The sequence below is a fragment of the Bombina bombina genome, chromosome 7 (genome assembly GCF_027579735.1).
Source record: "Bombina bombina isolate aBomBom1 chromosome 7, aBomBom1.pri, whole genome shotgun sequence".
NCBI lineage: Eukaryota > Metazoa > Chordata > Amphibia > Anura > Bombinatoridae > Bombina > Bombina bombina.
This window is the reverse complement of record NC_069505.1, coordinates 425719855-425735323: the sequence shown is the minus strand read 5'-3', so window position 1 is coordinate 425735323 and position 15469 is coordinate 425719855. Positions and strand designations below refer to the sequence as shown.

The window sequence follows — 15469 nt, the reverse complement described above, 5'->3', positions numbered from 1 at the left end:
CTCTAAATAGCTCTTATACCATTACTTAATTTATGTTTGATATTTACCTGGTTATTTACAATATATCCCAATTATAGCTTTAAAAAACATAAAACAGAGGTTCTTCATTAGGGGCTCATGAGTGGCCCTATCACATCACTGCTTACCTGCCCTATACGGTACTACAACATCTTGGCGGTCTCTATATGGCCGCTTACATCTTGCAGCAGGTTTATTGTTTGAACAGAGTTTATTGTTTATAGCTAATAGGTAATCTGTCATTTAACTATACTATGCACCTAGGTGACCTTGTCTTGGCAGTTTACTCTGTAACAATTTATTTTTCGTTTCATTATGTATGGAAAAGCAATACTTGTTGTTTGGTAAAGAACCTCAATAAAAATTTGTTTAAAAAAAAAAACCAAAAAAAAAAACCTGTATAAATACTAGGCATCTAGCCTTTAATAAATGACATTCTGTTTTAAACCTGAAAACTGGCTGGGTTGTGAATTGCTGATTCCCTATGCAGGACATTGTTCATCTGGTATTAACCCTTGGTATCCGGTTGGTACCGTAACAATTGGTGGCAAGCGACGGAATTAACCTTATCGCCCAGAAGAGCAACTACACAAGCCAGTAACCTCAGGAAGAGGGGGATTATTACAATACTGACAAAGATGGAAAGAGTACCAGGGACCGTAGGAACCAATGGGCTCAGCATATCAGACAGAACCCCCGAAGAAGCAAGTTTTGACCGGGCTGTCAAAATAAGACTGGCACATTATGGCCCCAACCCATCTGCGGAAATTATCGACCGGGTCATAGCAGCTGTGGAAGCCAACCTACTTCTCCAACTCGGCGCTGCAGCAAACCCAGTGGAAAAGAGAAAAGTAAATTTTGCAGCTTTTAAAAACTTCCTGGAAACAGAAGGAGAGATTGATGGGTACCTTGCGGATTTTGAGAGGCAATGTGCACTACACAAGGTACCCGCAGAGGACTGGGTCACGATATTATCCGGAAAATTATCCGGCCGGGCCAGTGAGGCTTTTCGGGCCATTCCAGATGAGGAAGTCGGGGATTATAATACTGTAAAAGAGGCTCTGCTCTCCAGGTATGCGGTTACACCAGAGGCATACCAGAGGCGGTTCAGAGACACTGTTAAATTAGCTGGAGATTCCTACCTTGAGTGGGCATGTAAGGTGCACCGCACAGCAGCTCACTGGATAGCGCGGTGCCAAGCCGTATCTGGGGAAGAGGTGCTGCAGCTATTCCTGTTGGAACATTGCTTCGACAAGTTACCCGCAGGAGTTCGAGAGTGGGTTCGGGACCGTAAACCCTCCACCCTGCAGGAAGCGGCTCGCTTGGCAGATGAGTATACGGATGCCCGCAAACTGGACACTGCTACCACTAAGCCCCCTGCTAGAGTGGAGTACAGACCCCCAGTCACCCCAGCAGCTGCCAGTTACCAAACCCCGGCGCACCGCTATACCACACGGCCTCCGGCCACGAACTACCCTCAGAGAGCCTGGTTCAATTCGCGGGGCTACTCACAACCTATTCGGTGCTTTGGATGTAAGCAACTAGGGCACAAAAGACCAGAGTGTCCCCTAAATGCAGCGAACCAAGCACAGTCCTGGAGAAGACCCGCCGGCGGAATCCCACGTAATCCTCAGCCTGCGGCCCGCTACGTAGAGGCGCAAGAATGCTGGGGCATCCTACATGAAGCAGACCTTGTGCAAGCTGCCCGCTGGAATAACCGGCAACTGGTTAAAGTGAATGGGAAGGTCAGTGGTCTACGGGATACTGGTGCTACCATGACCTTGCTTCGAAAGAACTTGGTGTCTGAGAAACAGCACACTGGAGACACTGTGGCTGTGAGGGTAGCAGGGGGCACTGTGTTCCGCCTACCTGTTGCCAGGGTACATTTGGATTGGGGAGTGGGCGCTAGACCTGTGAATGTGGGGGTCAAGAAGGACTTACCTGCTGATGTTCTCCTTGGAAATAACTTGGCCCCCCTTGTTTCTGCCTATGCTCCCATGGGTCCCGCTGATGTTAACCCTGTGACTACCCGTGCTCAGATCCGTGCAGCAGAGACTGACCCACCTGCTGCTAAGCCCCAGGACGCTGAGCTCAGTAAATCTCTATCCGCTATTGATACGTGGAAGTCCCGTTACAATGCGCTGATGAAGGAGAAGAGTCACGTAGAGGATGAAATGGTCACGTTAAATAAACATGTAACAGTGCTAGCGGGAGAGAAGAGGAGTGCAGAGGAAAAAGCACGTTTAGAACAGGAATCTCTGCTAGACAAGCTGCACCGACAGACTGCAGAAAACACCAGCTTGAGAGTGGAACATGAAACATTAAAGACAAACTTAGTGACACTGGAGGAAAAGCTGAAGCTGGCTCATAGTGAGGTGCAGCAACTCAAGGGCACCCTATGTCAGTATGAAGGGATTGTGGATACCTATAAAGAGCAGGTACAAAAACCACGTAAAGAAGCCGATGATATTTTGAAGGACTGTTTAGCCCTAGTCGGGGCACTGAAGAGGTTGAACCCTTGTTTGTATGGACAGGAATTCTCTCTCATAACGGGAATACAGATGGATTGTCCTGGCAAACATGACATGCCTACCACCTCCTAGTCCGGTCATCCCCAAGTTGACCCGCCAAAGGGTCAAGCCGGGTCTGCCGGAGTGTTCCACAAGGGGGGAGCTATGTGACAGACCCTTCGGTCAGGACTGAAAGCGTTAACTTTATTTTCTAAATACAAGTTTGCTGGCATCAGCTATAATTAAGTTAGTGATAAGCATTCCATTGTTTAATCACTCTCAGAGAGCAGACGCCTAAGTGATAAGGAAAGCCAAGAGTGTCTTGTGTTTAAAGTGTTAAGTAATGTAATTCTATTGTATCATGTCAAAGGGCGTCTTCCCCTTTTATCTAATGTACAACAGTCTTTCAACCCCCCATCTGGGGTCAAACCTGTATAAATACTAGGCATCTAGCCTTTAATAAATGACATTCTGTTTTAAACCTGAAAACTGGCTGGGTTGTGAATTGCTGATTCCCTATGCAGGACATTGTTCATCTGGTATTAACCCTTGGTATCCGGTTGGTACCGTAACACTCCTAAAGAGGAGAGATCCCTCACGCACTCTAGAAAGGCATCTCGTTTCTCTGGTATTGACAATAGATTTGACAAGAGGAATCTGCCCCTGGGAGGGTGAGTTTTGAAACCTATCCTGTAACCCTGGGCAATAACCTTCAGAACCCAAGGATCCTGCACGTCTCATCCAGGCCTCCACGAAAAGAGTCTGCCCCTACGAGATCCAGAGACGGATCGGGGGCCGCCCCTTCAAGATGATTTTGTTTCGGCAGGCTTCTTGCTCTTCTTGGTTTTATTCCAAGACAGACGGTTTCCAAGATCCCTTGGACTGCTCGGGCTTCGCGGCAGGCTGCTGTCATTGGGACTTGTCCGAACGAAAAGGGACGAAAATTAGGACCCTTAGGTTATTCTTCTTATTCTGCGGTAGAAAGTCACCCTTGCCCCCCATGACAGTGGATATGATCGAGTCCAAGCCTGGACTGAAAAGAACCTTTCCCTTAAATGGAAGGGAAAGTAATCTAGATTTGGACGTCATGTCAGCAGACCACAATTTCAACCACAGAGCCCTTCAGGCCAGAACAGAAAAGCCTGATGTCTTGGCATTCAAATGAATAATCTGCATATTTGCATCACAGATACACAAATTAGCTACCCTCAGGGCCTTAATTCTTTCCTGTATCTCATCGAGGGGAGTCTCCACCTCGATCATCTCTGACAGAGAGTCACACCAATAGGTAGCGGATCCTGCCATGGCAGCGACCGCCGCTGTAGGCTGAAATACGAACCACATGTGCTGAAACATTTTTCTTAACAGGGTCTCTAATTTCTTATCCATGGGTTCCTTAAACGACAAACTATCCTCGAGTGGGATAGTGGTGCGCTTAGCGAGTGTGGAGATAGCTCCATCCACCTTAGGGACAGATCCCCACAATTCTAGCTGAGAATCAGGAACTGGGAACAATTTTTTAAACAAAGAAATAGGGGAGAAAGAGGAACCGGGTCTCTTCCATTCATTCTTTAATATCCAGCATCTTTACGGGAACCAGGAAGTCTGGGGCACCACCCTGTCCTCAAACTTTATCAAACTTATAAATAGAAGGTTCCTCCGGTAACTTCGGATCCGAAACCTCTAGAGTAGCCAACACCTCTTTTAATAAAAAGAGTAAGTGCTCTATCCTAAACCTAAAGTCTGGTTCCTTCACAGCCGGAGGTTTAGAGGCTGCAGCTTCTGACCCAGAGAAAGAGTCCTCCGAAGTATCGGAGTCGTCTGCATCAGCAGATAATCTAGTCTCAGATCTCCAACAGAGTAGATGACCCCTGGGAAGGATAGCAATGTTTAACCTTTGCTTGCACTTAGCAGAGCGAGGTAAAGCACTGAAGGCCGCAAACACCGTCGTTTGCAACTGATCAGCAAAATCAGGCGGCCACAGGGCCCCTCCAGCAGGAGGATTAGTAGTGCACTGGGGAGCTGCATGTGTAAATAAAGATGATTGTAGGGAAAGCACCTCACGGAACGGAGACCCCCTCAGAGGTGGACGGCTCAGTGGTACATCTTGTTCTTTTTAGATATCACTATTTTATCAAGGCATGTGGAACATAGTTGAGCAGGCGGGTATACCGTAGTCTCCTCACAAACACAGTCATTAGATTTAGGTAAAGAGGGAGTACCCTCTAACGCATCAGAGTCCTCCATAGCTTGCGTCTTTAATATGGACTATAGAAAAAATTAAATGGCACCTTTATACTCCCAATGGCCGGGGCCCTGACCACCTCCTATGACCCAGGTCCACAGAGAAACCGCTTTCGTCTCCTGCAACCAAGGGTCAGGAAAGAAAGAGAATGAGACCACACCCGGTCACATGGAGTGCCATGCAGGACCGCCCCTGCAGCCGAGAAAAAGCGTGCCAAACAAAACAGGCTGCGCAAGAATGAATCAAAATGAAGGAAGAACCTGACTGTTCGCACATTGCCAAAGCTACATCTCACACATGTCGCAGCAAAAAACACAATAAAGCAATCATGTATACATCCCCCCGTTCAATAATCACCTTCCGGAGATATTAACTCTTGATTCTATACAGATAAAAGGAGTCACACTGTGACCTCGTCTTCTTGCGTTATCATTACAGATATAAAAATGAAACGATCTTACCAGAATCAACACCGTGGAACAGGAACACAGCCTCTCAAGTTTGACAGTGTTGTAGCATCGCTCCTGACATGGACTTGAGTGAAGAAAGCAGACAGTGAAACTCGTCAACACTGAATGCTTAAGGAGCTGTTAATACGAGTCTGGATAGATTCGCAGAAAGACTCTCCCTGCATCTCCAGACCCTAACATTTGTCAATGCTCTCACTGAGAGGCTGACAAGACTACTTAAAACCCCAGTCCCATTCCGAAGAGTACTACCCTCCATAAGAGACTACTCTGAATCTTCAGACACTTCTCTGCCATCCTCCTGTGACGAAAGGCAAAGAATGACTGGGGGATGAGGGGAGTGGGGGAGGTATTTAAGCCTTTGTGTCTTGGTGGCAAGGTTCTGTATTTCCCACAAGTAATGAATGAAGCCGTGGACTCTTCTCGTATTAAGATGGAAAGAGAGAAAAGTGAGAGTGAGGAGAGGGACTGGGTCAAAGAAAGAGAAAAGTGAGAGTAAGGGAGAGCGAAGAGAGAGACTGGGGAAAAGAAAAGTAAGAGTATGGGAGAGCGAGGAGAGAGACTGGGGAAAAGAGAGAGAAAAGTGAGAGTAAGGGAGAGCGAGGAGAGAGACTGGGGAAAAGAGAGAGAAAAGTGAGAGTAAGGGAGAGCGAGGAGAGAGACTGGGGAAAAGAGAGAGAAAAGTGAGAGTAAGGGAGAGCAAGGAGAGAGACTGGGGAAAAGAGAGAAAAGTGAGAGTAAGAGAGAGCGAGGAGAGAGACTGGGGAAAAGAGAGAGAAAAGTGAGAGTAAGGGAGAGCGAGGAGAGAGACTGGGGAAAAGAGAGAGAAAAGTGAGAGTAAGGGAGAGCGAGGAGAGAGACTGGAGAAAAGAGAGAGAAAAGTGAGAGTAAGGGAGAGCGAGGAGAGAGACTGGGGAAAAGAGAGAGAAAAGTGAGAGTAAGGGAGAGCAAGGAGAGAGACTGGGGAAAAGAGAGAGAAAAGTGAGAGTAAGGGAGAGCAAGGAGAGAGACTGGGGAAAAGAGAGAAAAGTGAGAGTAAGAGAGAGCGAGGAGAGAGACTGGGGAAAAGAGAGAGAAAAGTGAGAGTAAGGGAGAGCAAGGAGAGAGACAGGGGAAAAGAAAGTGAAAAGTGAGAGTAAGGGAGAGCGAGGAGAGAGACTGGGGAAAAGAAAGAGAAAAGTGAGAGTAAGGGAGAGCGAGGAGAGAAACTGGGGAAGAGAGAGAGAAAAGTGATAGTGAGGGAGGACGAGGAGAGAGACTGGGGAAAAGAGAGAGAAAAGTGAGAGTAAGAGAGAGCGAGGAGAGAGACTGGGGAAAAGAGAGAAAAGAGACAGAAAAGTTAGGGAGAGCAATCAGAGAGACAGGAGAGGGAGAAAAGTGAGAGTAAGGGAGAGCGAGGAGAGAGACTGGGGAAAAGAGAGAGAAAAGTGAGAGTGAGGCAGAGCGAGGAGAGAGACTGGGGAAAAGATAGAAAAGTGAGAGTAAGGGAGAGCGAGGAGAGAGACTGGGGAAAAGTGAGAAGAAAGTGAGAGTGAGGGAGAGCGAGGAGAGAAACTGGGGAAGAGAGAGAGAAAAGTGAGAGTGAGGGAGGATGAGGAGAGAGACTGGGGAAAAGAGAGAAAAGTGAGAGTGAGGGAGAGCAAAGAGAGAGACTGGGGAAAAGAGAGAAAAGTGAGAGTAAGGGAGAGCGAGGAGAGAGACTGGAGAAAAGAGAGAGAAAAGTGAGAGTGAAGGAGAGAGAGGAGAGAGAGAGAAAAGTCAGAGTAAGGGAGAGCGAGGAGAGAGACTGGGGAAAAGAGAGAGAAAGGGAGAGCGAGGAGAGAGACTGGGGAAAAGAGAGAGAAGTGAGAGTGAGGGAGTGCGAAGAGAGAGACTGGAGAAAATAAAGAGAAAAGTGAGAGTGAAGGAGAGCAAGGAGAGAGACTGGGGAAAAGAGAGAAAAAAGTGAGAGTGAGGGAGAGTGAGACTGGGGAAAAGAGAAAGAAAAGTAAGAGTAAGGGAGAGCAAGGAGAGAGACTGGGGAAAAGAGAGAGAAAAGTGAGAGTAAATAAGAGCAAGGAGAGAGACTGGGGAAAAGAGAGAGAAAAGTGAGAGTAAGGGAGAGTGAGGAGAGAGACTGGGGAAAAGAGAAAGAAAAGTGAGAGTAAGGGAGAGTGAGGAGAGAGACTGGGGAAAAGAGAAAGAAAAGTGAGAGTAAGGGAGAGCGAGGAGAAAGACTGGGGAAAAAAGAGAGAACAGTGAGAGTGAGAGTAAGGGAGAGCAAGGAGAGAGACTGGAACAGGAAAGACAAAGAGGAGATAACATGTTAGATAAAGAATAGATTTATTTTTCTGCACAGGCCCAAAAAACTGGTGACATTTATTTTACTAAAATAAGTCTGATAAAACTAAGGATGTAAATGTAAAGCAGTGACCGGTCAGTTTAAAAAATAAATGTAAGCAGAATAAGGACAACTTGTTGATATTGGGGAGATCTGTGCTTAGTGAATAATCTGTTGTCACTGTATCATATCCTAACAAATCACATTGACACAACTACCGCAGATTCCCCTCAATAAACTTACTTAAGTCCTATACAAATAAGTGAGCGAAGCTTTACGTCCATTTGCGCATGAGCTGTGTCGTGGCTCACGTTTACCGACTGCACCCCCTGCGAACATAACAATAAAACAGAGTCACAAAACCATCCAGCTGGAACAGCATTTCCTAAACCGCAGTACACGATAAATAGAAGATCAATTATATCGGCGCATCACAGACAAGAAGGAGAACACCCGTGTTACAGTGCATATGAGCTGCAGCACATCAGGACATGGCCGGCCCTTATACTTGTTTAATACCTGCTGGGTCTGTAAGTATTTTGTAAATAGAGTGCTGAACATTCGCCTATGTACACAGATCTATACATTTATAAGGGATACAGATGATAAATGCTGTCTGCTAATGATGAAACCATGTGAGTACCTTATACATATATAAGGTATATAGATTATAAGCTTTACAAAGCTGTCTGCTCTAAATAAACCATGGGAGTCCCCTATAAATTTATAAGGTATATAGATGATAAGCGTTACAATGATGTCTGCTATAAATAAACCATAGGAGTCCTCTATACATTTATAAGGGATACAAATGATAAGCTTTACAATGCTGTATGCTATAAATTAAACCATGTGAGTCCCTTATAAATATATAAGGTGTATAGATGATAAGCTGTACAATGCCGTCTGCTATAAATAAAGCATGGGAGTCCCCTATACATATATAAGGTATATAGATGATAAGCTTTACAAAGCTGTCTGCTATAAATAAACCATAGAAGTCCCCTATACATTTAAAAGGTATATAGATTATTAGATTTACAATGCTGTCTGCTATAAAACATGAGAATCCCCTATACATATATAAGGTATATAGATGATAATCTTTACAATACTGTCTGCTATAAATAAACCATAAGACTCCCCTTTACATTTATAAGATATATAGATGATAAGCTTAACAGTGCTGTCTGCTATAAATAAACCATGGAAGTCCCCTATACATTTATAAGGTATATAAATGATAAGCTTTACAATGCTGTCTGCTATAATACATTTATAAGGTATATAAATGATAAGCTTTACAATGCTGTCTGCTATAAATACACCATGGAAGTCCCCTATACATTTATAAGGTATATAAATGATAAGCTTTACAATGCTGTCTGCTATAAATAAACCATGGAAGTCCCATAAACATTTATAAGGTATACAGATGATAAGCATTACAGTGCTGTCTGCTATAAATAAACCATGGAAGTCCCCTATACATTTATAAGATATATAGATGATAAGCTTTACAATGCTGTCTGCTATAAATAAACCATGAGACTACCCTATACATTTATAAGGTATATAGATGATAAGCTTTACAATGCTGCCCGCTATAAATAAACCATGAGACTCCCCTATACATTTATAAGGTATATAGATGATAAGCTTTACAATGCTGTCTGCTATAAATAAACCATAAGAGTTCCTTATACATTTATAAGGGATACAAATGATAAGCTTTACAATGCTGTATGCTATAAATTAAACCATGTGAGTCCATTATACATATATAAGGTATATAGATGATAAGCTTTACAATACTGTCTGCTATAAATAAAGCATGGGAGTCCCCTATACATTTATAAGGTATATAGATGATAAGCTTTACAAAGCCGTCTGCTATAAATAAACCATAGAAGTCCCCTAGACATTTATAAGGTATATAGATGTTAAACTTTACAGTGCTGTCTGTTATACATAAACCATGGGCAAAATGTAAAATAAACGTACCCGATACAAAAGCTCCTCTGGAGTTAACACTTTGCCATCCTCATCCAGTCTGGAATAGGAAGAAAATAACACAGAATAAGATAACTGGAGACGGTAAATAGAGCTCTGTCATGTGCATACGTCTTTTTTCCCCAGTTTAAACATATTAAACTATTTTGTATGAAAAAGGTTAAATTTAAAGCAAATTTAATTGGACATTGAAACAGGAAGCAGCACGTTTGTGTACAGCTTTTTCCCAGGGGCACATTGTTCAATGACCAGTAAGGAAAACACAACTACTAGTGCACAGGAACACGTCTCCACATGCACTAGCATTCTAATGTGATTTTACAAAGCTGTTTGTTAGATGCAGCACAGACAAAATTTACTTCAACGTCCCTTTAAAGGCTAGTCAAAATTAAACTCACGATTCAGATAGGGCGTGTCAATTTAAACAACTTTCCAGTTTACTTTTATCATCAAATTTGGTTTGTTCTCTTGGAATTCTTAGTTGAAAGCTAAACCTAGGTAGGCTCATATTCTAATTTCTAAGCCCTTGAAGGCCGCCTCTTATCTCAGTGAATTTTGACAAGTTTTTACAGCGCTAGTTTATGTGTGCCATATAGATAACATTGTGCTCACTCCCCATAAATCATTACCTAAAAGTCAGCACTGATTGGCTAAAATGCAAGTCTATCAAAAGCAGTGAGATAAGGGGGCAATCTGCAGAGGCTTAGATACAAGTTAATCACACAGGTAAAAAGTATATTAATATAACAGTGTCGGTTATGCAGGACTGGAGAATATGTAATAAAGGGATTAGCTACCTTTTTAAAGAATAAAAACTCTGGAGTAGACTGTCCCTTTAAAAGGAGAAAGAAGATTAAAAAAGAAAATGCTGTAATGCGTTATTATTGCTGTGTATAACAAAGGTTTTGTGTCTCAAAAACTCGCCGGCACAGAGAAAAAACACGTCGGCATATTTTACTATTATATTATGAAGTGTCTCTCCTTAACATAAACAAGTTAGTGAGCTCCCCTTAATGAGATACACAGTTCCCAAGGAAACTCTTAAACCAATCTGAGGTTCTTGTAATACTGATGTGGCATCTTAACCAGACCAGAGAGCTATAGAGATTTAGGCCGTATGTGCTTAACCTCTGCAAAGGTGAACTAATGACAAGAGGTATATGTGTGTAGCCACCAATCACCACCTAACTAGCATTGCTGCTCCTCAGCCTACCTACCTGCTTTTCAATAATGCATACCAAGAGAACAAAGCAAATTTGATATTAGTAAATGAAAGTCTCCTAAACTTACATGTGATGTCTGATCCGTGAGTTTGAAATAGTGAATTTCATATCCCTTTTGTTCAGGCTCGACATCAGCTCTAAGTGAGGCCATTGTGGGCAACAAGCCAGGAGTGAACACTAATGCAACACAGACATTTTCCAATAGGTCCAAAACTCTCCTAACCAATTTATCAATAAAACAGGTTTGGGTTCTAAATGTATTGACAGAGCCAAAATTCATCATTGTGCAAGAAAGTAATCAAATAATTCCCCACAAAGCTACACAGCGCACCCTCAGCTGCAGTCCCTTCACATCACATTCTATGGCACATACAGATCTCTGCTACACAGAGTTAGGCTGATTTGTTACTTAGGTAAGTGTTTTGTAGGTTGTGTTACGTTACCTGTATGTCTTGCACAGCACCAGACGCGAATATACAGAGTCAAAGTCTCGCTCTACTTCTCGGCTGGCAGCCTGGTAAACAAAACAAACAGCTTAGACCAAACTCAGGTTTACGCTAGGCCTATTAATATGCTGTGAATTCTGGGGAAAGGGGGGTATCAAAATAGTACTTAATGAAAATGATAACAGAGGAACATACTGATGAGAGCAGTGGCACTAATACCACATGGCTTTATACAGATATAGTGTCATATAGTCACACAGCGGCATTAATACTGTACGGCTTTATACAGATATAGTGTCATATAGTCACACAGCGGCATTAATACCGTATGGCTTTATACAGATATAGTGTCATATAGTCACACAGCGGCACTAATACCATATGGCTTTATACAGATATAGTGTCATATAGTCACACAGCGGCATTAATACTGTATGGCTTTATACAGATATAGTGTCATATAGTCACACAGCGGCATTAATACCGTATGGCTTTATACAGATATAGTGTCAGGGAGTCACACAGTGGCACTAATACCGTATGGCTTTATACAGATATAGTGTCATATAGTCACACAGCGGCACTAATACCGTATGGCTTTATACAGATATAGTGTCATATAGTCACACAGCGGCACTAATACCATATGGCTTTATACAGATATAGTGTCATATAGTCACACAGCGGCATTAATACTGTACGACTTTATACAGATATAGTGTCATATAGTCACACAGCGGCATTAATACCGCATGGCTTTATACAGATATAGTGTCAGGGAGTCACACAGTGGCGCTAATACCGTATGGCTTTATACAGATATAGTGTCATATAGTCACACAGCGGCACTAATACCGTATGGCTTTATACAGATATAGTGTCATATAGTCACACAGCGGCACTAATACCGTATGTCTTTATACAGATATAGTGTACGGGAGTCACACAGCGGCACTAATACCGTATGGCTTTATACAGATATAGTGTCATATAGTCACACAGCGGCACTAATACCGTATGGCTTTATACAGATATAGTGTCATATAGCCACACAGCGTCACTAATACCACATGGCTTTATACAGATATAGTGTCATATAGTCACACAGCGGCACTAATACCTTATGGCTTTATACAGATATAGTGTCATATAGTCACACAGCGGCATTAATACAGTATGGCTTTATACAGATATAGTGTCATATAGTCACACAGCGGCATTAATACAGTATGGCTTTATACAGATATAGTGTCATATAGTCATACAGCGGCACTAATACCGTATGGCTTTATACAGATATAGTGTCAGGGAGTCACACAGCGGCACTAATACCGTATGGCTTTATACAGATATAGTGTCAGGGAGTCACACAGTGGCACTAATACCGTATGGCTTTATACAGATATAGTGTCATATAGTCACACAGCGGCACTAATACCGTATGGCTTTATACAGATATAGTGTCAGTGAGTCACACAGCGGCACTAATACCATATGGCTTTATACAGATATAGTGTCATATAGTCACACAGCGGCATTAATACCGTATGGCTTTTTACAGATATAGTGTCATATAGTCACACAGCGGCACTAATACCGTATGGCTTTATACAGATATAGTGTCATATAGTCACAGAGCGGCACTAATACCGTATGGCTTTATACAGATATAGTGTCATATAGTCACACAGCGGCATTAATACAGTATGGCTTTATACAGATATAGTGTCATATAGTCATACAGCGGCACTAATACCGTATGGCTTTATACAGATATAGTGTCAGGGAGTCACACAGCGGCACTAATACCGTATGGCTTTATACAGATATAGTGTCAGGGAGTCACACAGTGGCACTAATACCGTATGGCTTTATACAGATATAGTGTCATATAGTCACACAGCGGCACTAATACCGTATGGCTTTATACAGATATAGTGTCAGTGAGTCACACAGCGGCACTAATACCATATGGCTTTATACAGATATAGTGTCATATAGTCACACAGCGGCATTAATACCGTATGGCTTTTTACAGATATAGTGTCATATAGTCACACAGCGGCACTAATACCGTATGGCTTTATACAGATATAGTGTCATATAGTCACAGAGCGGCACTAATACCGTATGGCTTTATACAGATATAGTGTCATATAGTCACACAGCGGCACTAATACCGTATGGCTTTATACAGATATAGTTTCATATAGTCACACAGCGGCACTAATACCGTATGGCTTTAAACAGATATAGTGTCAGGGAGTCACACAGTGGCATTAATACCGTATGGCTTTATACAGATATAGTGTCAGGGAGTCACACAGCGGCACTAATACTGTATGGCTTTATACAGATATAGTGTCATATAGTCACACAGCGGCACTAATACCGTATGGCTTTATACAGATATAGTGTCATATAGTCACACAGCGGCACTAATACCGTATGGCTTCATACAGATATAGTGTCATATAGTCACACAGCGGCATTAATACCGTATGGCTTTATACAGATATAGTGTCAGGGAGTCACACAGCGGCACTAATACCGTATGGCTTTATACAGATATAGTGTCATATAGTCACACAGCGGCACTAATACCATATGGCTTTATACAGATATAGTGTCATATAGTCACACAGCGGCACTAATACCGTATGGCTTTATACAGACATAGTGTCATATAGTCACACAGCGGCACTAATACCATATGGCTTTATACAGATATAGTGTCATATAGTCACACAGCGGCATTAATCCCGTATGGCTTTATACAGATATAGTGTCATATAGTCACACAGCGGCACTAATACCGTATGGCTTTATACAGATATAGTATCATATAGTCACACAGCGGCACTAATACCGTATGGCTTTATACAGATATAGTGTCATATAGTCACACAGCGGCACTAATACCGTATGGCTTTATACAGATATAGTGTCAGAGAGTCGCACAGCGGCACTAATACCGTATGGCTTTATACAGATATAGTGTCATATAGTCACACAGCGGCACTAATACCGTATGGCTTTATACAGATATAGTGTCATATAGTCAGACAGCGGCACTAATAGCGTATGGCTTTATACAGATATAGTGTCATATAGTCACACAGCGGCACTAATACCACATGGCTTTATACAGATATAGTGTCATATAGTCACGCAGCGGCACTAATACCATATGGCTTTATACAGATATAGTGTCATATAGTCACACAGCGGCACTAATACTGTATGGCTTTACACAGATATAGTGTCATATAGTCACACAGCGGCATTAATACAGTATGGCTTTATACAGATATAGTGTCATATAGTCACACAGCGGCACTAATACCACATGGCTTTATACAGATATAGTGTCATATAGTCACACAGCGGCATTAATACTGTACGGCTTTATACAGATATAGTGTCATATAGTCACACAGCGGCATTAATACCGTATGGCTTTATACAGATATAGTGTCATATAATCACACAGCGGCACTAATACCATATGGCTTTATACAGATATAGTGTCATATAGTCACACAGCGGCACTAATACCGTATGGCTTTATACAGATATAGTGTCATATAGTCACACAGCGGCATTAATACAGTATGGCTTTATACAGATATAGTGTCATATAGTCACACAGCGGCACTAATACCATATGGCTTTATACAGATATAGTGTCATATAGTCACACAGCGGCACTAATACCGCATGGCTTTATACAGATATAGTGTCATATAGTCACACAGCGGCACTAATACCATATGGCTTTATACAGATATAGGGTAATATAGTCACACAGCGGCACTAATACCGTATGGCTTTATACAGATATAGTGTCATATAGTCACACAGCGGCATTAATACCGTATGGCTTTATACAGATATAGTGTCATATAGTCACACAGCGGCACTAATACAGTATGGCTTTATACAGATATAGTGTCAGGGAGTCACACAGCGGCACTAATACCGTATGGCTTTATACAGATATAGTGTCATATAGTCACACAGCGGCACTAATACCGTATGGCTTTATACAGATATAGTGTCATATAGTCACACAGCGGCACTAATACCGCATGGCTTTATACAGATATAGTGTCATATAGTCACACAGCGGCACTAATACAGATATAGTGTCATATAGTCACACAGCGGCATTAATACCGTATGGCTTTATACAGATATAGTGTCATATAGTCACACAGCGGCATT

At 42.4% G+C, this 15469-nt stretch overlaps 1 protein-coding gene across 1 annotated transcript in view; it reads right to left on the bottom strand.

The window, feature by feature from the left end:
• Positions 1 to 15469, bottom strand: part of SGSM3 (small G protein signaling modulator 3) — a gene marked incomplete at its 5' end in the record, with an annotated part of 74605 nt that overhangs the window by 34568 nt on the left and 24568 nt on the right. The window contains 3 exon segments of the mRNA XM_053721292.1: positions 7804 to 7889; positions 9565 to 9613; positions 11240 to 11310. Coding sequence (XP_053577267.1) covers positions 7804 to 7889; positions 9565 to 9613; positions 11240 to 11310 — 206 coding nt within the window.